The sequence below is a fragment of the Ailuropoda melanoleuca genome, chromosome 9 (genome assembly GCF_002007445.2).
Source record: "Ailuropoda melanoleuca isolate Jingjing chromosome 9, ASM200744v2, whole genome shotgun sequence".
In the NCBI taxonomy this organism is placed as follows: domain Eukaryota; kingdom Metazoa; phylum Chordata; class Mammalia; order Carnivora; family Ursidae; genus Ailuropoda; species Ailuropoda melanoleuca.
The window spans coordinates 31,002,950-31,022,090 of NC_048226.1; the positions used below are offsets into that span (position 1 = coordinate 31,002,950).

The 19,141-nt window shown below is 36.1% G+C and overlaps 1 protein-coding gene across 1 annotated transcript in view; it reads left to right on the plus strand.

Annotated features, from left to right (window-relative positions):
- Window positions 1-19,141, plus strand: part of TGS1 (trimethylguanosine synthase 1) — a 39,956-nt gene that overhangs the window by 3,235 nt on the left and 17,580 nt on the right. Inside the window, exons 2-10 of the mRNA XM_002924110.4 lie at window positions 2,200-2,264; window positions 4,520-4,680; window positions 5,020-5,845; window positions 8,245-8,362; window positions 9,833-9,919; window positions 12,831-13,002; window positions 14,696-15,002; window positions 17,066-17,221; window positions 18,671-18,814. Of these exons, the coding sequence (XP_002924156.1) occupies window positions 2,200-2,264; window positions 4,520-4,680; window positions 5,020-5,845; window positions 8,245-8,362; window positions 9,833-9,919; window positions 12,831-13,002; window positions 14,696-15,002; window positions 17,066-17,221; window positions 18,671-18,814 (2,036 nt within the window). The remainder of the gene's footprint in view (window positions 1-2,199; window positions 2,265-4,519; window positions 4,681-5,019; window positions 5,846-8,244; window positions 8,363-9,832; window positions 9,920-12,830; window positions 13,003-14,695; window positions 15,003-17,065; window positions 17,222-18,670; window positions 18,815-19,141) is intronic.

The following is a 19,141-nucleotide window of genomic DNA, read 5'->3' on the forward strand; positions in this document are numbered from 1 at the left end:
TCCACATAGTTCCTCTTATGTTTACTTATGACTTGTCAATTCCTCCTCTGGAAAATTTCCTCACCCTTTCCCTCCCTACAATGGCCTCAACATTTTAAAAAATGCAGACTTTACCTTTGGTGCTGACCTTCCTCAACCTGGGTCTATCTGACATTTCAATAGGAACAGAGCTGAGCCATGCCTTCTTGGCAGGAATGCCACAGAAATGATCCTGTATTTGGCTCTGCATCATTTCAGTCACTTGCTGTGGACCCATTCCACCGCTGGTGACATTGACCTCCGTTACCTAATCATATTGCAGTCTCATAGCTGTCTCCTCTGTAAAGTCACAGTGGTTCCCTTTGTATGTATTAATATTTGGGGGGAAAGTACTCCAGTGTTACTAGTACCCTGTTCCTGCCTGAATCAGTTGCCTCTGAAGGTTACTAAAGAGAGATTCTCTGTCTCTGTCATTCTACTTTTATTAGTTGGCATTCGGTGTGGAGCACCTTCCCTTCTCTCCCCATGTATTTGTTTACTCCTTTATTTACATTAACATGGACTCTGGATTATTTGTTTATTAATAAGTTCTGTTTTATTTCTCTCATTTTGATGTTCGTAATTATCTCAGTTTTAGCTGGTATGGGCCCCTTGAGGAGGCTTGTGTATCATTTTGACGTGTCCCTGGCATTCTTTGACATCCTCCTAACTAACCTTCTGGCGCAGAAGGTGACCCAGGCTTATCGTTTACAGTTCGCTCTTAACCTGGAGCTGCCATTTCTCCAAGGTACCTTAGTTCCTTTTAGCAGAGTATAGTGTTCCGAAACCAAGACTTGGGTGCTCATTATGTTCATTGCTCCTGAGTTTTCATTGCCTCTACACTCTCTCAGCAGACACAGTCAGGATATATCTTTATTTTACATGCATACATAAATACATGTATGTGTGTAGAAAATCTTGGCTATCATCATCCTCAATATATTTACTTATTTGCTCAATGTAACCAGTCTTGCAGCCTTAATGACACCTACTGCCCCATATCCGTGGGTGCTGGTGGGCACACCACTGATGTCCTCTGTGCAGCTGCTGATCCCCCCACCACCCCAACCACCTCTCTATTGTCCAGTTTTTTGGGGGGTCAGTGAGCACGCTGCCAAACACATTTGCACTTTATCTGCTGGCCTGTTAACTATCCTGCTATGAGTCATCACCTACTTAATGTTTTATAAAGTATCAAAAAATAAACAGGATAGTGAAATATATCAAGTATACAAGAATTTTATTTTGTTGAATTTATTGTGGCTCCATTAGAAAAATAGTATTAGGTAACACTTGAAGATAGCCTTATTATGGCACTTCTGATGGAGTTTATTACAGCTGAATTTAATGGTAGAAAGATAATAGCAAAATTTTCTTTTTTTAAGTGTCAAGTTTATTTGGGCTAAGTAATTTCCAATCTTAGCAGATAGAGAAAATATGTAGAAGTAGATATGTAAAAAAAAGTTTAATCATTCACTTTTTTAAAAAATTGTTGAGACTGGAATGGCTGGCTGGCTCACTCGGTGGAGCATACGACTCTGCCATCTTAGGGTCATGAGTTTAAGCCCCATGTTGGGCTTAGAGCTTAGATAGATAGATAGATAGATAGATAGATAGATAGATAGATAGATAGAGATAGATAAAATTTAAAATTGTTGAGGCTGAATTGTTTTGACTTATGTTTCAGTTTGATAAATATTTAAATAAGAACTTCTTTGGGGTTTGTCTTCAAAACGGCCTTTCTTAGACCATAAATATCTTGTCTACTAGGCAATGATAACTTGGCCTGTTTGCAAATGGAGTAGGATCTGTGTGTGGACTTATATATGTGTAAGATAAATCTTCCCACTTTTATGCTCACTTCTTACGGCAAATTTAGAGAACACTTCATTGTTCATGTATTATAAGATCGATTCTTCCCCCATACCAGAGCTGCCATTTAATTTTAATAATTAGTAGTTGTAAATCCTTCCCATGTGATATATATTAAATATTTTACATATACTGTCCTTATAACAACTTAATGAGGTATGTATTATTACCTGTACATTATAGATGAGGAAAATGTATTAGCAGATTGCTTTTCTGTTCCTTAACCGTTTTAATTAATCTGTGCTGCCCCAAACTTGTTTTTTTTCTCAAGTTTATAATTTATTTCAATATTGACTGTTTGTTTTGTAGGGATCGGAAATTGTGCAATTTGGGATTAAAAGGCTACTATGTCAAAGGCAATGGCGATAATGCAGGTAATACAGTATAAAACGATACGGCCCTTTTTTTTACTCAAAGTAACTAATAGTGTATTGATTTTAAATATAATTTGTTATAATACTGTATTTGTTGGCATAAAATATTATAAATGACAACCAGTAATCATAGACATTCCTTATTTTTTATTATAACATGGCTTTAGAATCACTATCAAAGCACAGTTTCTTTTTCTGTAGCTAGCTCCTGTATGGACTTGAGGTAGCCTCTTTTGCTCTGTATAGCATTCCTTCCTGAGTTGTTGCCATTAGATAGGAGCAAGCTGAAATTTGAAGCTTTGAAAAGTAGAGAGCATATGGTTTTTTCGCATAATTTCATTGTGTTGGAAGATAAACAGAGGCAAATTAAATTTTTCAGGAGTTTATTTGAGCTTACATCTATGCAACTCGGGCAGTGCCAGCTCCCTAGACAGGAGCACCACTCCAGGACAGGAGTTAGGGGAGGGGTTTTTATAGAGAAGATGTAGAAGCAAAGCAAGGAAATTGATTGGCTGTGCCTAAAGCAGTGACCTCATTTGGGGAAGCCTAGTTAGCTGTTTGTGATTAGTTGTTCTTAAGTGTTATTTTCTTAGCTTTGAGTGGTTTGATTCTGGCTCAAAGGCCTTCAAGCCACCTCAGTCTAATGACCTCCTTATTTAGATACTTTAACAATTATATAGATAAATTATTCAGGATAAATGCCAAGTGAACATCCGTAATCTTCTGCCTCAAGTAAAGAGGCCACAATCTGGGTTAACTTTCCAAATAACAAATAGAATTTGTTATGTACTTTGAGTCTCACCTGGTTACCTGAAAACTGTCTTGCTCTCTCTCAGACTTCCCTCTATGACCCCACTTGTTCTTTCCACACAGATCTTTTTTGTTGCTCTAGATAGAGGGAAAACTAGCATGAGTTCGAACAAATCACTGTTTCTTCAGTTGATCACTGAATGAAATGTTTGGTTTATATTTCCGTGCAATGTACAAATAAGGTTTCTTTGGACACCAGACTCCTATTGAACATAAAGTATGCATACCATGAAAGGAACATAAAACTTAGCACATTTATTTTTCCTATTTGCTCTCTCCTGAACTTTCATAAGTTCATTGAATGGAGAGGTGAGTGGAATCCCCTTTATTATTTAGGTAGATATCTTTTTCCCCCTCTTCGTTTTAAAATTTATACACAGAAGATTCCTCTTCTTTACAGTCCCCATTTTTGCTTTGTAAGATTCACTCTTGTATGGCCTATGATCATTTAGCTGGAGTGCAGCTCAGCCCTAATTGAGTATGCTAATGTATAAAGTGATATTTATCTCACATTTTAAATGGTTAATGGAGCATTTGAATGGCATTTGTCCAATTAATGGTGTGATACACTTTTATATAACTGTATTAGTATAAAGGTAAACTTGTTTTGTTATAATAAAACAGATTTTCTGCGAGAATCGGAGTTTGAAAGGATCTTCCAGTTCAGTGGTTTTCAGACTTTTAATAGTAGAACACTTTCATTAAATCATCTCTCTCACAGAGTCACAGAATATAAATCCCAGTTGTGATTGAAATATCCATGAGGGGCCTAAAGACACACTTTTCACCTCTCTTATTATTACTAGCTCCTAAAGTAACTTCATAAATCATCATTTTAAATTCACTGATCTAGTTTAGTAATACTGCATATAAAGAATGTGAAAATGTAAGTGTTTTCCCTGTGGTTATTCTGCCATGTTTCCTCTTTGCACGGTACTTTGCACGGTACACAGCTCAGTGGAGATGCTCAGTAAGTGTAAGTTGAACGGGCAGCTGGTGGCAGGCAGAGCCAGACTAGAAGTTGTCTCCTGATTCTTAATTGGCTACTTTTTCACTAGTGTGTATTACCCCTTAAAAGTGGTAACATTCGCAAAACTCTGGGTCTCAGGTTCCTCTTTAAAATGAGGATGAGGGGCGCCTGGGTGGCTCAGTTGTTTGATCATCCAGCTCTTGATTTTGGCTCAGGTCATGATCTCAGGGTCCTGGGATCTAGCCCTGTGTTGGGCTCCCTGCTCAGAGGGGATTCTGCCTGTCTCCCTCTTCCTCTGTTCCTCCCCCTGTTCTCGTGGGCTTGTACACATGTGTGCTTGCTCTCTCACTCTCTCTCAGATAAATAAATAAATAATTAAATAAATTAATAAATAAAGCTTTAAAAAATAAAATGAGAATGATAAAACCTGCATCTGCATTGTCTCTAAGATGAAGCTAACAAATGCTGTCTGTAGGAGACCAAGCTACAGAAGAGGAGGAAGGTGGCACTGCAGAGTCACATGACAGTAAAGGCTTAGGCCTAGATGAAAGTGAACTTGATTCTGAGGCTGAACTCATGAGAAGTATGGGACTACCACTTCAGTTTGGTGGGATATCTGCACATAAGAATTTTGAGGTAAGTTACTTATATTTCTATTTCTTAATTTTCTTCAGAAGATACTACAAAGAATTTTTTATTGCAAATCTAACATATTCATAAATTAGTGCATTCCACCTCTTTTTAAATGTACATATTTATAAATTCATTAAAACTGCAAGTTTTGATATATGTCCATGTGTCATTTTTCCTCCTCCTGGAAACATAAATAGTAAGATTAACTTGTTTGTATAACCAAAAACCCAGGATGGGAGTTTGATGGTATATTATTTAATTTAATGTTTAAAATAGACTTGGATTCTGTTTCTCTTATAGTTTATGAGGTGATTTCAAACTCAAGTTATTTACTTTATGTAGGTGTCTATGAATACTAGAAATAAAGTTAAAATAAAAAAGAAAAAGAAAAAACATCAAAAGAAATACTTAGATGAAATTATGAGAGAATCTTGGAGACAAGAATATGAAGAAGATGACATTTTGGCTTCAGACGATCCATCTTCAGTTGAACAGTATGAGAGCACCAAGACATGTAAACTTCAAACCAAAAAAGACATTGAAACTGAAAATCTTCCTGTTGAAAATACATTATCTCCAAAGCTAGAAATCACAGAAAAATGGGAAAAGTATTGGAATGAATATGGTGGAGGACTATTATGGCAAAGCTGGCAAGAAAAACATTCAGATCAGACACTGTGTTCTGAACCTTGGAACATTGCTGATACAAAGGAGGAATGGGAACAACATTATAGTCAACTTTATTGGTATTATTTGGAACAATTTCAGTATTGGGAAGCTCAGGGTTGGACTTTTGATACCTCACAAACCTGTGAAACAGATACTTGTGGGTCTAAAATAGAAGTTGACAATGAAAAAGACGAAAATTTCATGAAAGCAGACTTAATGTCTTTTCCATCTCCATCTATTAAAATTGAGAGTGAATGCTCTAATTCAAGTGATAAAGAGTATAATGAAATCCTTGGTGGAATTAGTAATATAAGTTTGAATTCAGAGGAAGTGGAACAGAGCCAGTTAGATTCTTCAGTAAGTTGTGATGGACGGCAGTGGCTAAGTGAAGTCAGCAGCAGCAGAGAATGCCCTGCTTCTGGCCAGAGCGAACCATGTAATGGAGGAACCAAGGACAGCAGCTTATCTGGAAACAGAAGCACAAACCAACCAGCTCAGGGTAAGATTGGCCAAGATTTATCCTACTAAATAACAGGAAAATTAACCTACTGAGCAAAATAATTAACACCTATCCTTTATGGTAGGGTTACACATGCCAGCTGCATTTTATAGTGTCATACGATTTAATCCATATGTCACAAGTTGTCTGTTACCTTTTCATGTAAATAAAAAGAATATTTGTTTAGGGTTCTCAAAAGTATCATTCCTTCCACTTAAACCTTGGTGGCCAGTGAATTAAAACTTGGAACTCCCTTGAGAAATTTAATAGAGTGGGTGTGGAACTTCAAAGTTTCTGTGGAGCACATGAATATATAGAAGGCATATTAGAGAATTGTTCAGAGTACACAGTGGACATCAGGCAAGTTTGATTGTAAGTCATACTGGAATTTATTTCAGAACAAATGAAGTCTTGCTCTGTAGGGAATCTCAGCGGCATGATATTAATTTATAACTGGAAGGGTTGACTTCAGAATTCTCGTAAAATACCCAGGATAAGGAACTTGGTTGGCTCCAGCCTAAGTGATTTAAAACAAAAGAAAACAAAACCTGTCTGGCAAACTGGTGTCTAAAGAACTAAAGAAAGCCAGTGAGAGGTGTGTTAAGAAAAGTCAGAGGTTGGTAAGAATGCTCTTGCTGGGAAGGAGAATTCTAACTGATGGCACTAGGAAAATGAGAGAGGAGAAAGTTTTTATAACTTCTGAATTTCCAGAAGGCCACTAAGTGGTCTTCTTGGCATCCTTGATGTTTGGTGCTAGAAAAGTCTGGTTTATAATATAGGACTTTCTTCTCAGCCTCATTCCTATATGAATCAAAAGGTTTCTGGCCTTTTATCTAACAGTTGGATTTGCATTGCTCCTCAGATTGCTGATCTTCATCTAACTGAGAGTTTCCTTTAGACAGTCACTAAAGGACTCTACCTACTTTTAAATTTCTTTCATCTCTGTGCTCTTCCAATGGAACTTACTTAGGTATTCTCATTCCTTTCTGTTTTGGTGTTATTTTCATATTTTTTAAATAATGTGGTTATTTTATATTGGTCTTTTGATACTCTATACTTTCCTGATTACTTTCTGTGCTGATTTTGACCATAAAAGTTGAAATATGTATACTGGCCAATGTATTTTCCCTTGTCTTACTCCTTCATGCTATTCCTATGATCATCCTCCCTTATCTTCCTATTTTTCCCTTTGTCGAACATAGCAAACCTCATAGTCTGCGCCTTCTGTTGCCTGTTTCCTAACTTATATGTATAGATTGTCCATTTCTTTAATTAGTCCCAGGGTGAGTGCCATCAGGATAAATCTGAGAATTCTGGTTTTGATTTGTTTTAGATCCTGCCTTGAGATCAAAACACAAGGTGTAGGGCGCCTGGGTAGCTCAGTCAGTTAAGTGTCTGCCTTTGGCTCAAGTCATGATCACAGTGTGCTGGGATCAAGCCCCGCATTTGGCTCCCTGCTCAGCAAGGAGTCTGCTTCTCCCTCTCCCTCTGCCCCCAGTTGTGCTCTCTGTTGCTCTCAAATAAATAAATAAAATTTTAAAAAACACTCACACAAAGTATATATTGCATTTTTATATAAATATGTTTTCTACTGTTTGTGGTTGGGTGTTCTCCTGAAATAGTCTGTGCCCATACAATCAAAGCCTCTCACTGTCTACACTGCAGTCAGTTATCCATTTCCAGTGCCTGTGCCAGTGTGAAGAAAGACAGACAGGTGCCTCAGTTGGAGCTACCACAAGTTAAAAATATTTTTTCTAAATGGTGGTGCTTACCTTGCTGTTACTTTTAATTTAGAGCTATATTAGAGATAATTAAATGTATTTGCTTCTTAATAAGGAGAAATCATTTTTAATCAATGTATTATGCTGTTTTTAGAGTGATTTAAGTTAAAATTCCATCAAAATGTGGGGTGCCTGAGTGGCTCTCAGTTAAGCATCTGACTCTAGATTTCTTCTCAGGTCATGATCTCAGGTCATGAGATTGAGCCCCGCATCAGGCTTTATGCTTAGCAGAGTCTGCTTGAGATTCTCTATCTCTCTCTCCCTCTAAAATTAATTAAAGTTCCATCAAAATATGATAACTCTTCAGCTATCACAAAGGTAACTGGGATTACTTTGTGTAGATTTGGATAGCTATGAGGAAAAAGTAGTTTTTAGTTTGCTTTTTAAGTAGTTAAGTCATGGAAACTTTTAAACTTTAATAGACATAGCTATAGTTTTTTTATGCTCAGACTCTGAGTGTAGATACACAAAATAGGTAGATGTGGTCTGGCACTGTGCCTGATAATGCATGTACAGCTCATTGCAGAAAGTAACAAAAGTATTTTGATAGCCTTTGCAAAAGGCAGAAGAGTTGTCAAACTAAAACGGAAATCCACTGCAATATCTCTGCCTCTTTAGATTCACAGGACTCTTCAGAAGCAAACACAATCAAAGAAAGACCACATCCCAACAGCATTGATGGAGATGAGAGTGAAGAAGAGCCACCTGAACGTAAGCCAAGCAAACTCAAGAGGAGGCAAGTTGCATGTTACCTCTCTCTCCACAGTGTGGTAGCATAAGCACTGCTGTCTGTGAGGGAGGGGCTATAAAGTGCTTGTTATATTGCAGTACCGTTATTCCTGTGAGGAGAAAAGACAAGACATGCTAGCAAGACATTGCACCTTGGAACACCCAGCAAATCCCAACTCTTTCTCTGCCACAATTTCTTGTTTCTAAAATGAAACTGATGCTTTTTTTATGAGCTCATTGGGGAGACAAAAACTAGCATGTAATATATCCGACAGTAGCTATCAATGGATGACAGCTTTTAACTAATATATAAGTTGATATGGTTTCTCTCACAGAAGTTCATTTTTTTTTCCAAAAGTCTGAGTGTATATTATCACAGAATTTTATTGCTAAAATCGACCTCCAGAAGTATGTAATCTAATGCTCTTAATCTATAGATGGGAATATTAAGACGAAACGGGGTTAAATGCCTTGCTCAGAGTTACACAGCAAAACAGTGGCAGCTCCAAGTCTAATACCTAGACCAACTCTTCTGGAAGCAGTGCTAGTATACTGTTGATACATAAACAAGTAGCAAGTAATATAGATAGGATATGGTCAAATGCTAATTCTGTAAAATACAAGGAAAGGGTGGAAATTGCAGAACTTAGATATTAGCTAATAACATTTCTTTGACAGGATATGAAGTGTTCCACATAAGACTTTTATGTTCCATTCTAAAAAAACTATGCAAGCTTTGGAGGCTCATTAACTTAGTATATACATAAAAGCATGCCTCCATTGTGTTCTTTCTACATGGTATACAATGCTCATTAATTCCTGCTTCAGTTCCTGGAGGCAGAGACTATGTGTGGTGTACTTATATTTCTGGAACCTACTAGGTCCACCATAAATGTTCAGTGACCTTAACTTAATTTGTAAGAATTATTTCTCACCATTTTCTCTTATTTGGTACTCTTACCAGGTAGTAGGGATCACTAGAAGGCATCCCCAATAGATCGATGATCATGGGTTACTTATTATCACTTGTATCACAACCTTATTCTTCTTAATATATTTTTTTGTAATTGTTTTGGTTGCATTGATACATCTCAAATGTTTCTGACTTCATTTTTAAGGAAAACTAAAAATAGCACTCTAAGGAGATTAGTTTAAGGCAATCTTTTTCAAAGGCAGTCTTTTTCAAAACAATCTTTCCAAAGGCAAATGGAGAGATCTGTATTAGTGTCATGTTCAAAAATAGAGGTAATTAGAATTTGAGTACTTATTGCTGTGTTCCAAACACTGCTGGGTACTTTATCATATTTGGAAAATCTGATTAAACTACTCTTTCCTGTCTTCCCGGATTTGTGAGCTGTGGTTGATTGTTGGAATAGGAAAGTGTGTGTAGGTTGACTGTCTCTTTTGATATTTGCCTGCTCTGGTGGGCTCTGGATGTAATGGCTTATCACTGTTTACCTTTTGTTTATTTGTTTAGCCATGAACTGGACGTTGATGAAAACCCAGATTCGGACCTTGATGACAGTGGTTCCCTTCTAGGATTCAAACATGGCTCAGGACAAAAGTAATTATGCATAAATATAACATAAATACTGTTGTCTTCCTGAAATCGTAACACGTCAGCTATCTTCAAGTTCTCTGATATTCAAATAGCTAACGATGGTTAGAGATTTGATTGAATTTGAGATATTACAGTTAAAACACTAACCTCTCGTAGAGAGATTGCTACATGTTTGATATATTCACATGTGTTACTGAGTTGTACTTCATAGCACTCTAACATCATTATTACAATTTCATGGATAATGCAACTGCAGCCCGCGGGAGTATGACTTGGTCAGGATCACATCAAAGATTCAGGCCAAGTTCTTGAGTCTTTGCATCTCACATGTCTACCTTTGTATACATCTGACATGTATAGCGAGCATGTCATGAAAAGTTGAAATCTGCAGTAGCCTTTTTTCTCTTTTATTATGAAAACATTAAAACTCAAAACAGAAGTAACAAAGAGTAAAAATCTTTCAAGTCATTCCTCAGAGGTAGACAGTGTTTGGCATATATCCTTCCTAATTTACTCATGTGTGTTTTTATGTTCACATACCTATAAACAGGTTACTCCCTTTTTATAAAACACAAAAATAGAATCATATTATACATGTTCTGCTGCTTGCTTTTTCCCCTCAACAGTGTACTATGAACATCTTGACTTATCAGTACATGCACATTTATCTTGTGTGTTTAATTGGCCACCCTGTGTGTACTCCTAGGTGTTACTAAGATCTTGGCATATGCCCTTGCAGTTCCCCACAAGTTACTGTGTTTACCAACGGTTCATTCCTACTTACTGCTGAATAGTATTCACTGTATGGGTATATCACAGTTTTAACCATTCATCTATGCAGAGACGTTTGGATTGTGTGCGATATTTTGCTGTTACAAATAAAGCTGCTATGAACATTTGTATGCAGAAAGTACAAATCTGAGATTTATAAGAAATCTGAAACTGAAGAAAATAAAAGAAAACTGAAGGGTCTATTGCATATACCATGAGGTATATTGCATATACCATGAGGACTGAACTGAGTAGTTAAGGCACACTAAAGCCCTACCATTTATGTCAGCTTGCACCTGTGATTTAAACCAAGATTAAGGTCTTTGATATTTCTAAGGGGTGAGACTTATTTTGTTAGTTGTAAAATTTTAACTGATACCTGTATATTACGAAGTCAGCAAGAAAAGGACATAGATCTCAAAATTGACTTATAAATTGAATCCAAATTAGTACAGAAATACACGCTCATAATTATAATACTATGAACATATTTTAAAGTATCAGTTGTCTCTCTTTTATGGTTCTTGAAGGCAGTTGCAGCTCATATAAGCATTTAAAGCTAAAGATTATAAAGATTAGTAATATAAAATGTTTTCCTAATATTGCGATGTTTAAATTTCTGGCAGAATTTATTTCTATGCACATATAGTTTTATTGAGAAATTACTTGGGTGGCTCTTGCTCTAGTACATTTGTGGAGATTTATTCTGTTACCTGGAATTTAACTTTTCTTCCATTTGGGATTCCCAGTTCTACTTAAAAGGATAACATCTGGGCCTGTGGGTGGCAAAGTCAATTGAATGTCCAACTCTTGGTTTCAGCTCAAGTCATGATCTCAGGGTCATGGGGCAGGCCTCCGTGTTCAGCACTGAGCGTGCTAAAGCTTCTCCCTCTCCCTCTGCCCCTCTCCACTGTGTGTGCATGCTCTGTCTATAAAATAAATAAATATTTTTAAAAAAACATAAAATAGACTTTTTATAAAGAAGTTTATAATATGGCTAGAAGATAACACCTGACATTTAACACTAAACTGTTCGGGAGTTTATAAGTGCTAAATTGTATATTACACTTTAAGTTTCTAATAGTCTGTGGGACTGTGGAAGAGGTACTTAAATGAGATATGGTCAGAGAAGTCTTTGTAGCAGATCTGTATGATTTAGGACTGGAAAAATTCATATAGTTAGATCAGCAGATATTCTCTAATTATTTTGATAATAGGAGTTTGCTTCTTTGGTAAGCTCTGATTAATTTAGGTTAAAAAGTTAGTGACCACTTTTAAAATAATTCATATCAACTATAGCCAAACTATGGAGAGAGCCCAAATGTCCATCGACTGATGAATGGATAAAGAAGATGTGGTATATATATACAACGGAATATTGCTCAGCCATCCGAAAGAATGAAGTCTTGCAATTTGCAACTGCCTTCAAGTACCATGTGAATGGAGCTAAGAGTGTATTTTGCTAAGCAAAATAAGTCAGAGAAAAACAAATACCATATGACTTGACTCATGTGGAATTTAAGAAACAAAACAGATGACCATATGGGAAGGTGGAGAAAAGAGAGAGAAACAAACCGTAAGAGACTCTTAATGATAGAGAACAAACTGAGGGTTTGTTAGCAGTGGGCACCCTGTGATGAGCGCTGGGGGTTGTATGTAAGTGATGAATCACTGACTTCTGCTCCTGAAACTGATTTTGCACTGTATGTTAACTAACTGGAATTTAAATAAAAATTTAAAAGATAAAGTAATTCAAATGTACCAAAATATATATTAAAGCGTTTTGGTATCATCTCACCATGAGAAAAAATTATATTTCCCTAACGTGCAATGGGGTTATATTTTTCTGCTATTTCTTTGTTACATTTTTCTATGTAATATCTGCTTTCTTTTATATGTAAGGTATGTTGATATCCCCAACTGGTGTTTCACATCTACTTGAAAATTAGCATATGACCAAGACCTTAAACTCCTCTACATTCGAACTTTATTTCATAATTTTTATAATTTAGAAAAATAAGATTAAAATGGTGGCTCGCTAGTAGAAAAATAGTGAAAATTGTTGGTTTTATTCTCTTTTCATATAAGAAAACAAACTCATAGAACTTAAGGTTTGAGTCAGCTTTCTTTGGTTTGGTCACAGATACGGTGGAATTTCAAATTTCAGTCATCGGCGGGTCAGATACCTACAGAAGAATGTGAAATATAAGTCAAAGTTCTTGGACATGAGAAGACAAATAAATATGAAAAACAAACACATTTTCTTTACTGAAGAGTCAGAAAAAACATTCAAAAAAAGCAAAACTTTGACTAAGGTATGTATAAATTTTGTTCTTTATTTACAGATAAAATTTCATTTTGTGAGCTTGACTCTTTAAGTGGAAATTTCTATCAGATATAAGGGTACCTAAAATTCTCTTCCCCTTGCTTCCTAAAGGCATATATCATGTGAACCAAATTTGAAATAAAGTAAGTTGGGAGTAGTATGAAAAGGGGATGTTTTGAAAGCTAGTATCAGTGTCTGGGAAGATAAATAGATAAAATTGCTTCGTATACATAGTAACAATGAGAATTTCTCATCTACCTCAGGCTAAGTAGGATCCTGGAAGTCAATTTTTGGTCCAGCATTTATTGTAAGCCTTAATTTTGAGGTCATCTAGAGGTGATCAATCAAACGTTGCCCTAACCAGTTCATCCTAATAGTCTCATGCTAATTTAGTGATTTACACTGCTAACTAGAATATTCATGTCCCCTCTCTTGGACTCTGCTATGCCTGCTGTCCAAGCACCTGAAAAACATGGGTAATTAGAATTGTTTTTGCTTGGTTTGATGAGTGATACTTATCCATTATAGGAGAAAAAAACAAAAACACCTTTAGAGAGCAAAACCTTTGTATCAGTTACCTCTCCAGCAGCTCCTTCAGGCAACAAAACAAAATCTCAGACCCCGTGATGACTTTGTTTTACCCTTAGGATACATTATCCTTCCCAACTTCAGCATTCTTCCAAAACATGCCACGGATTTGTAGCTGGCTTTATTTTTGTTATATTTTAGATTGGTTGGTTGCTGGTGATATTTTAGTATTTTAGTGGCCCTGGTTATATCTGGAACACATTTCCCAGTATCCGACCAATCAGTCTTAAAGAACTTTTTACATGTTGGTTGTGATAGTCCCCATACATCCATCTATAGACAAAGAGCAGAAACATAACTGCTAAGTATTGCCAAGGAGAAAAGAAACATGGCTGTTGTGTCCTTAGATATCTGACTGATGTATAGGCACCGTCCCTTTGAAGATTCTGGGTTGCTGTCTATCCTCATCTTCCAATTTCCTGACTCATAGGAAGGTTACGAAGATTTATTATGAAGAATGTTCTTGTTACAGAAGTTTCCAGGAAGTACATATCATCTGTAAACACCTTGTTAACATTTCTAAAAAACCCAGTTTTTAGGAATCATTTTACTGGCTCTACTCCATTAACGGGCAGCTTGCATTCTAAGATAGCACTGCTCTTTTTTTTACAGATAGATGGGCACTAGACCTTTTTAGAGTTTATCTTTGATGTAAGTACAATTTAACGTAGCCTGGGCCATTGAAGAAAGGTCTGTATAATTTGAAAAGCTAGTAATAATGACTCAACAATAAGTAGGTACATTTGTAATGGTAACATCACATAGTATGGTTATATTGTTAGAAGCTTTTGTGGAAAGCTACTGGGACAGCTTTATCCTCTTAGTGTTAATTGATCACAGGAAGGTCATCATTATGTGTTTAATCTGGTATTTTCTTCCTTTTAAAGAAATCTGTAATGAGGTCATGGTATGTCCAGATACAAAAGTGTAGTTAGCTCAGAACTACTTATGTATAATTAGCTTGTATGATATAGCGTACTTATTAGAGCTAATAATTACAACAGCTTCTCAGCGAAGTCCAAATGGTAAAACAGGTGGGAATGTTCTGTGTACATTTGGAATTCATTCATGCTTGTGATGACTTACAATTTCAGGTAGAAAAATTCCTAAAATGGATTAATGAACCAATGGATGAGGAAGCATCACAGGAGTCAGTTTCTCATGACAATGTGCAAGACACCTGCACAAGCAGTGATTCAGAGGAACAAGAAATGTCTGTTAAAAAAGGTGATGACCCATTGGAGACAAGTAATCCAGAGCCTGAAAAGTGTCCTGCCATGTCTTTAGCTGGTGAACTTGAAACAGAAAAAAATGAAGGAGACAGTGCAGTAGTAGCTATTACAGATAAGGAAGATGGTGTTACTCAGATTACGCCAGGTCCTCTTCAGGTAGAAACTGAAGGTAAGACTAAGTATGCTTCAACTTGCTGATGAATTTAGATAATGTGCTTCCCTAGTCTTCACTTATGAATCGTCTATAACTAAGGATTCACTGCTGTTTATTTTTAAGTGGAGAGAAGACATAGCAAGTGTAAATGTGCTAGTGGCTATGATTTGGCACCAGAACACTACATTCTTGGCTGAGCAAGCATGATAAAATGAAAGGTCAAACATGGGGGAAAACTGAGTACCTCTGTCTAGGCCATGAAGATTGGTCCGTGCCACTACCCTCTTCCCTGGGCTAAAAGTGACTGGCAGTCCCTTTTATCCCTCTTGAAATTTGGTATTGCCCTGGTTTTCCTTTTTATAATTCTTTTTTTTTTTTTCTTTTTTGGCTTTTGTGGTAATGGCTGGGTAGTGGTAGTTTGGTGTTTGGATGGTACGCTGACATAAGGTATTTATAGTAGTTGCCTGTAATGAATGCAGAAGGGAGTCACATTTTCACTTTATGCCCTTTTATACTGTTTGAATGTATTCTACAGTAAATATTCTTTTATAATTTATAATTGTATTCAGTAGAACATCGAGTCTTTTATGAGGTAAAAATTTTGATTTGACGTGTAGTCATTTTTATTGATGAATGATTTTAGACTTGTTCTAATGAAACAATTTATATTGTGATGGTCTTTCTCTTAATTTAGTAGTGAGGAAAATACCTCATTTGATTCTTAATTTTTTTTATCCTGTGTGTGTGTGTGTGTGTGTGTGTGTGTGTGTGTGTGTGTAGCTGTGTTCTTCTATCACATATTTCTTTCTCTTTCTAAAAAGCATACTCAGGGTAGATTAATTTTTTTTATTGTCATGTACCACTGATGTTCGTGTGGTACTTACAGATTTCTAAAATGCCTTCACGTGCCTTATTTCCATTTACTCTATGAAATCACCCAGTGAGGTAGGTGGGATTATCCTCATTCTAAACATACAGAAAGTAAAGCTCAGAGAAACTAAGAAATTTGCCTGAGATCGCAGAGCCAGTCGGTGGCATAGCTAGGACTCAATACCATGTTGTCTGATTAGTCCCATTTTCCCGCCCTTCCCGACTTCCTTAATTACCTTACCTCATAGTGCTGGTAGTTCTCACCTGGGGTGATACCACCATCTCAGGGTCATTTGGAAGACATTTGCTGTTAGAATGACCTGGGGGTACTGTCATTCAGTACTTTGGGTTGCTTAACGTTATGTCGTGTACAGGATGGTCTTGGCACAGAAAAGAGCTATTCACTCAAAATGTTAGTGTCCCCACTCCTAAAAAAATTCTTACTACACTTTGCTGTTGATGACACCTTGTGCTGTTTGCAGTGATCAGATGGCCATATTAAGACATAGTCCTATCCTTGAGGATCATTTAAATGTAATAGTTTTGTTAACTTCAGTTCTGGTCATTATACTTAGCTGTGACAGCAGTCTTTCTAAATTGCTGTTTCTAATCTGCTCAGAACTTAAACCACGTAACCAAATTAATAAAAATTGTTTATCTCAGAAAAGGTCAATCTCTGAATGAGTGAGATCCTTTTCTCTAAACATTAAAGCAGTGACCTGTTTTAATTTCCTGGAGGCCATACGACCTTCAGGTCACTTCTGGATTCAGAGGATTGACCAAGCTGAAAGTTAGGGGCTTAATCAGTTCTTGGGAGATTTTGTTTTAAAGAAATGTTTGGATTTCCATATTTGACCAACTAAAGCAGTGTATTCTCTAACAGTAGTAACTTTTATACCTATGTAGTGTATCTGTGTATGTCCTAACAATCCTGTGAAGTAAGTAGGTAAAATACTATTCATTCATTCCTTTTGAGGAATTAAAAATTAGATCTTAGAAGAGTCTGGGTTACCATTCCAAGCTCAGGGAGCTTATAAATAGCAAAATAGAGGCTGTAATCTAAAGTCAGTGCTGTTCGCAGTGTGCCTTCCTGCTTCTCCTGAAGTGCCTTCCCAAGTTGTAAATACTGAATGTGGCTACACTTTTTAGATAAATTCATCTATGATTGCCTTTTGTCATAGTGAGCATCTGTATTTATATTCTTTTAGCTGAAAGTAAAAAGAAGAAGAAGAAGAAGAAAAACAAGAACAAAAAGGTAATTGGTCTGCCTCCTGAGATAGCTGCTGTTCCTGAGCTGGCAAAATACTGGGCCCAGAGATACAGGCTCTTCTCCCGTTTTGATGATGGGATTAAATTGGACAGAGGTAAAATACATATATAATGTTTAACATTATTTTGAAATAATTTCAGACTTAACAGAGAAGTGGCAGGAATAGTAAAAAATTTTTCATAATGCCCTTTACTCAGATTTGGCTATTTTTAACATTTGTCACATTTGTTTTATCATTCCATCTGTGTTTCTGATCCAGTTCCTTCTACCCCTTAACTCTTGGTGTGTGTATTTTCTAAGAACAAGGATACTTATGTAACAATGATAAAATTATGAATTTAGCATTGCTGCAATATTATCATCTACAGTCCAGACTCTAGTTTAATCTGCTATCCTAATCATGTCCTTTTTGGCATTTTTTCCCTTCCAGTAGAGGATCATGTATTGCATTTAGTTTTCATGTTTCTTTAGTTTCCTTTCATCTGGAATAGTTTCTTAGCCTTTTTGTCTTTCATGACTTTGACATTTTCCAAAGAAAAAGCACCCAGTTATTTTCTACAGTGTCTCTCAATTTGGATATATATGTGTTTTTTAAAACTTCACATTCAGGTTTAATCTATACTTAATCTATATTTTAGGGTAGATAACTAAAGGAATCAATAGATTATTAAGCAGAACATCTGATGACAAAATACCTAGTGCAGAAAGATGCGATTTAATGAATTAAGACTGGAAACCAAGTTCTTCTGTGAGTGCTCCTGCTATGTCTTGAACACCTTCCTTAATTCAGTTCTGTAAATTGATGCTTATTTTCATATTGGGGATACTTAAACATTGGTCTTTATTAACTGTCAAAATTAGGAGGCTTGATCTGGGTTTAGAATTTTGGGTTCTGTGAACCTGTTATAATAATTTACAAAATGTTGTGTAGTGAAGAAAGTGCATAGGAGTTTGGAGAAATAAGATTGAATAAAATCTTTTTAATTCTATAAAAGGAATTTATATTTTTATTCTTCCAGCAATGAGGAGCCATTTAAAGTTTTGATAAGGAAAGGGAACAGGAAAATTGGTGTATCATTTTGTTCAGAGAAATAGCTCTCTGAAAAAAATGTTAATTTCTTCTATTGGGAAAGAAGGTCAGTTTGCTTCCCCATTAGAAATGAAATAATCAGGAAACTCAGTGGAGTTTGGGGAGTTGGCTAGTTGAATAGCTAACTTTCCATTTTCCATAATTGTCAGTAGTTGATACTTCAGAAAAACTAAAATTGCATTCAGTCATTGGAAGTATATTACAAAAGAATCAGGCAAGAATTGAGGCAGTTGCTTTGGTGGAAATTGGGAATGGGAATGGAACTGCTCCTTTGTGGAGCATTTTTAAACAAGCTTTGTGGAACTTTTTAAAAACTAAGTAATTTATAATTTTTGGAAAAGAGAAACTAAGTTTTGCTTAAGTAGGTATAATATATAATAATGTTTAGCTGTGTTTATGCTTGGGTTGGCTTCTTGAAACAACATCTTAACAGAAATGCTCTTCCCTTCACAGAGGGCTGGTTTTCAGTTACTCCTGAGAAGATTGCTGAGCACATTGCTGGCCGGGTCAGCCAGTCCTTCAAGTGTGACATTGTAGTAGATGCATTTTGTGGAGTTGGAGGAAATACTATTCAATTTGCCTTAACAGGAAAGAGAGGTAATTAGCCATCAAAGGAAGAAAAGTAATTTCTTTTTAGTTTATTCAGCAAGTGTTTCATTTTGCTTTAGCCTGTCTTGCCTGAGATTTAATATATAATTAGTAATTTAATGCTAAATATTTAAAATAATGATAACTAGCCTATAGTAAGCATACACTTTGTATCACATACTGGTCTAAGTGCTTAATATGTATTAATTTATTAGTCAGCAATCTTGTGAGGTGTTATCTTTTACTGTCTGCGTTTCACAGATAAACTGGGAAATAAAGAGATGAGATAACTTGTCCAGGATTACACAGACACAGTTTGGTGAAGCCAAGATTATA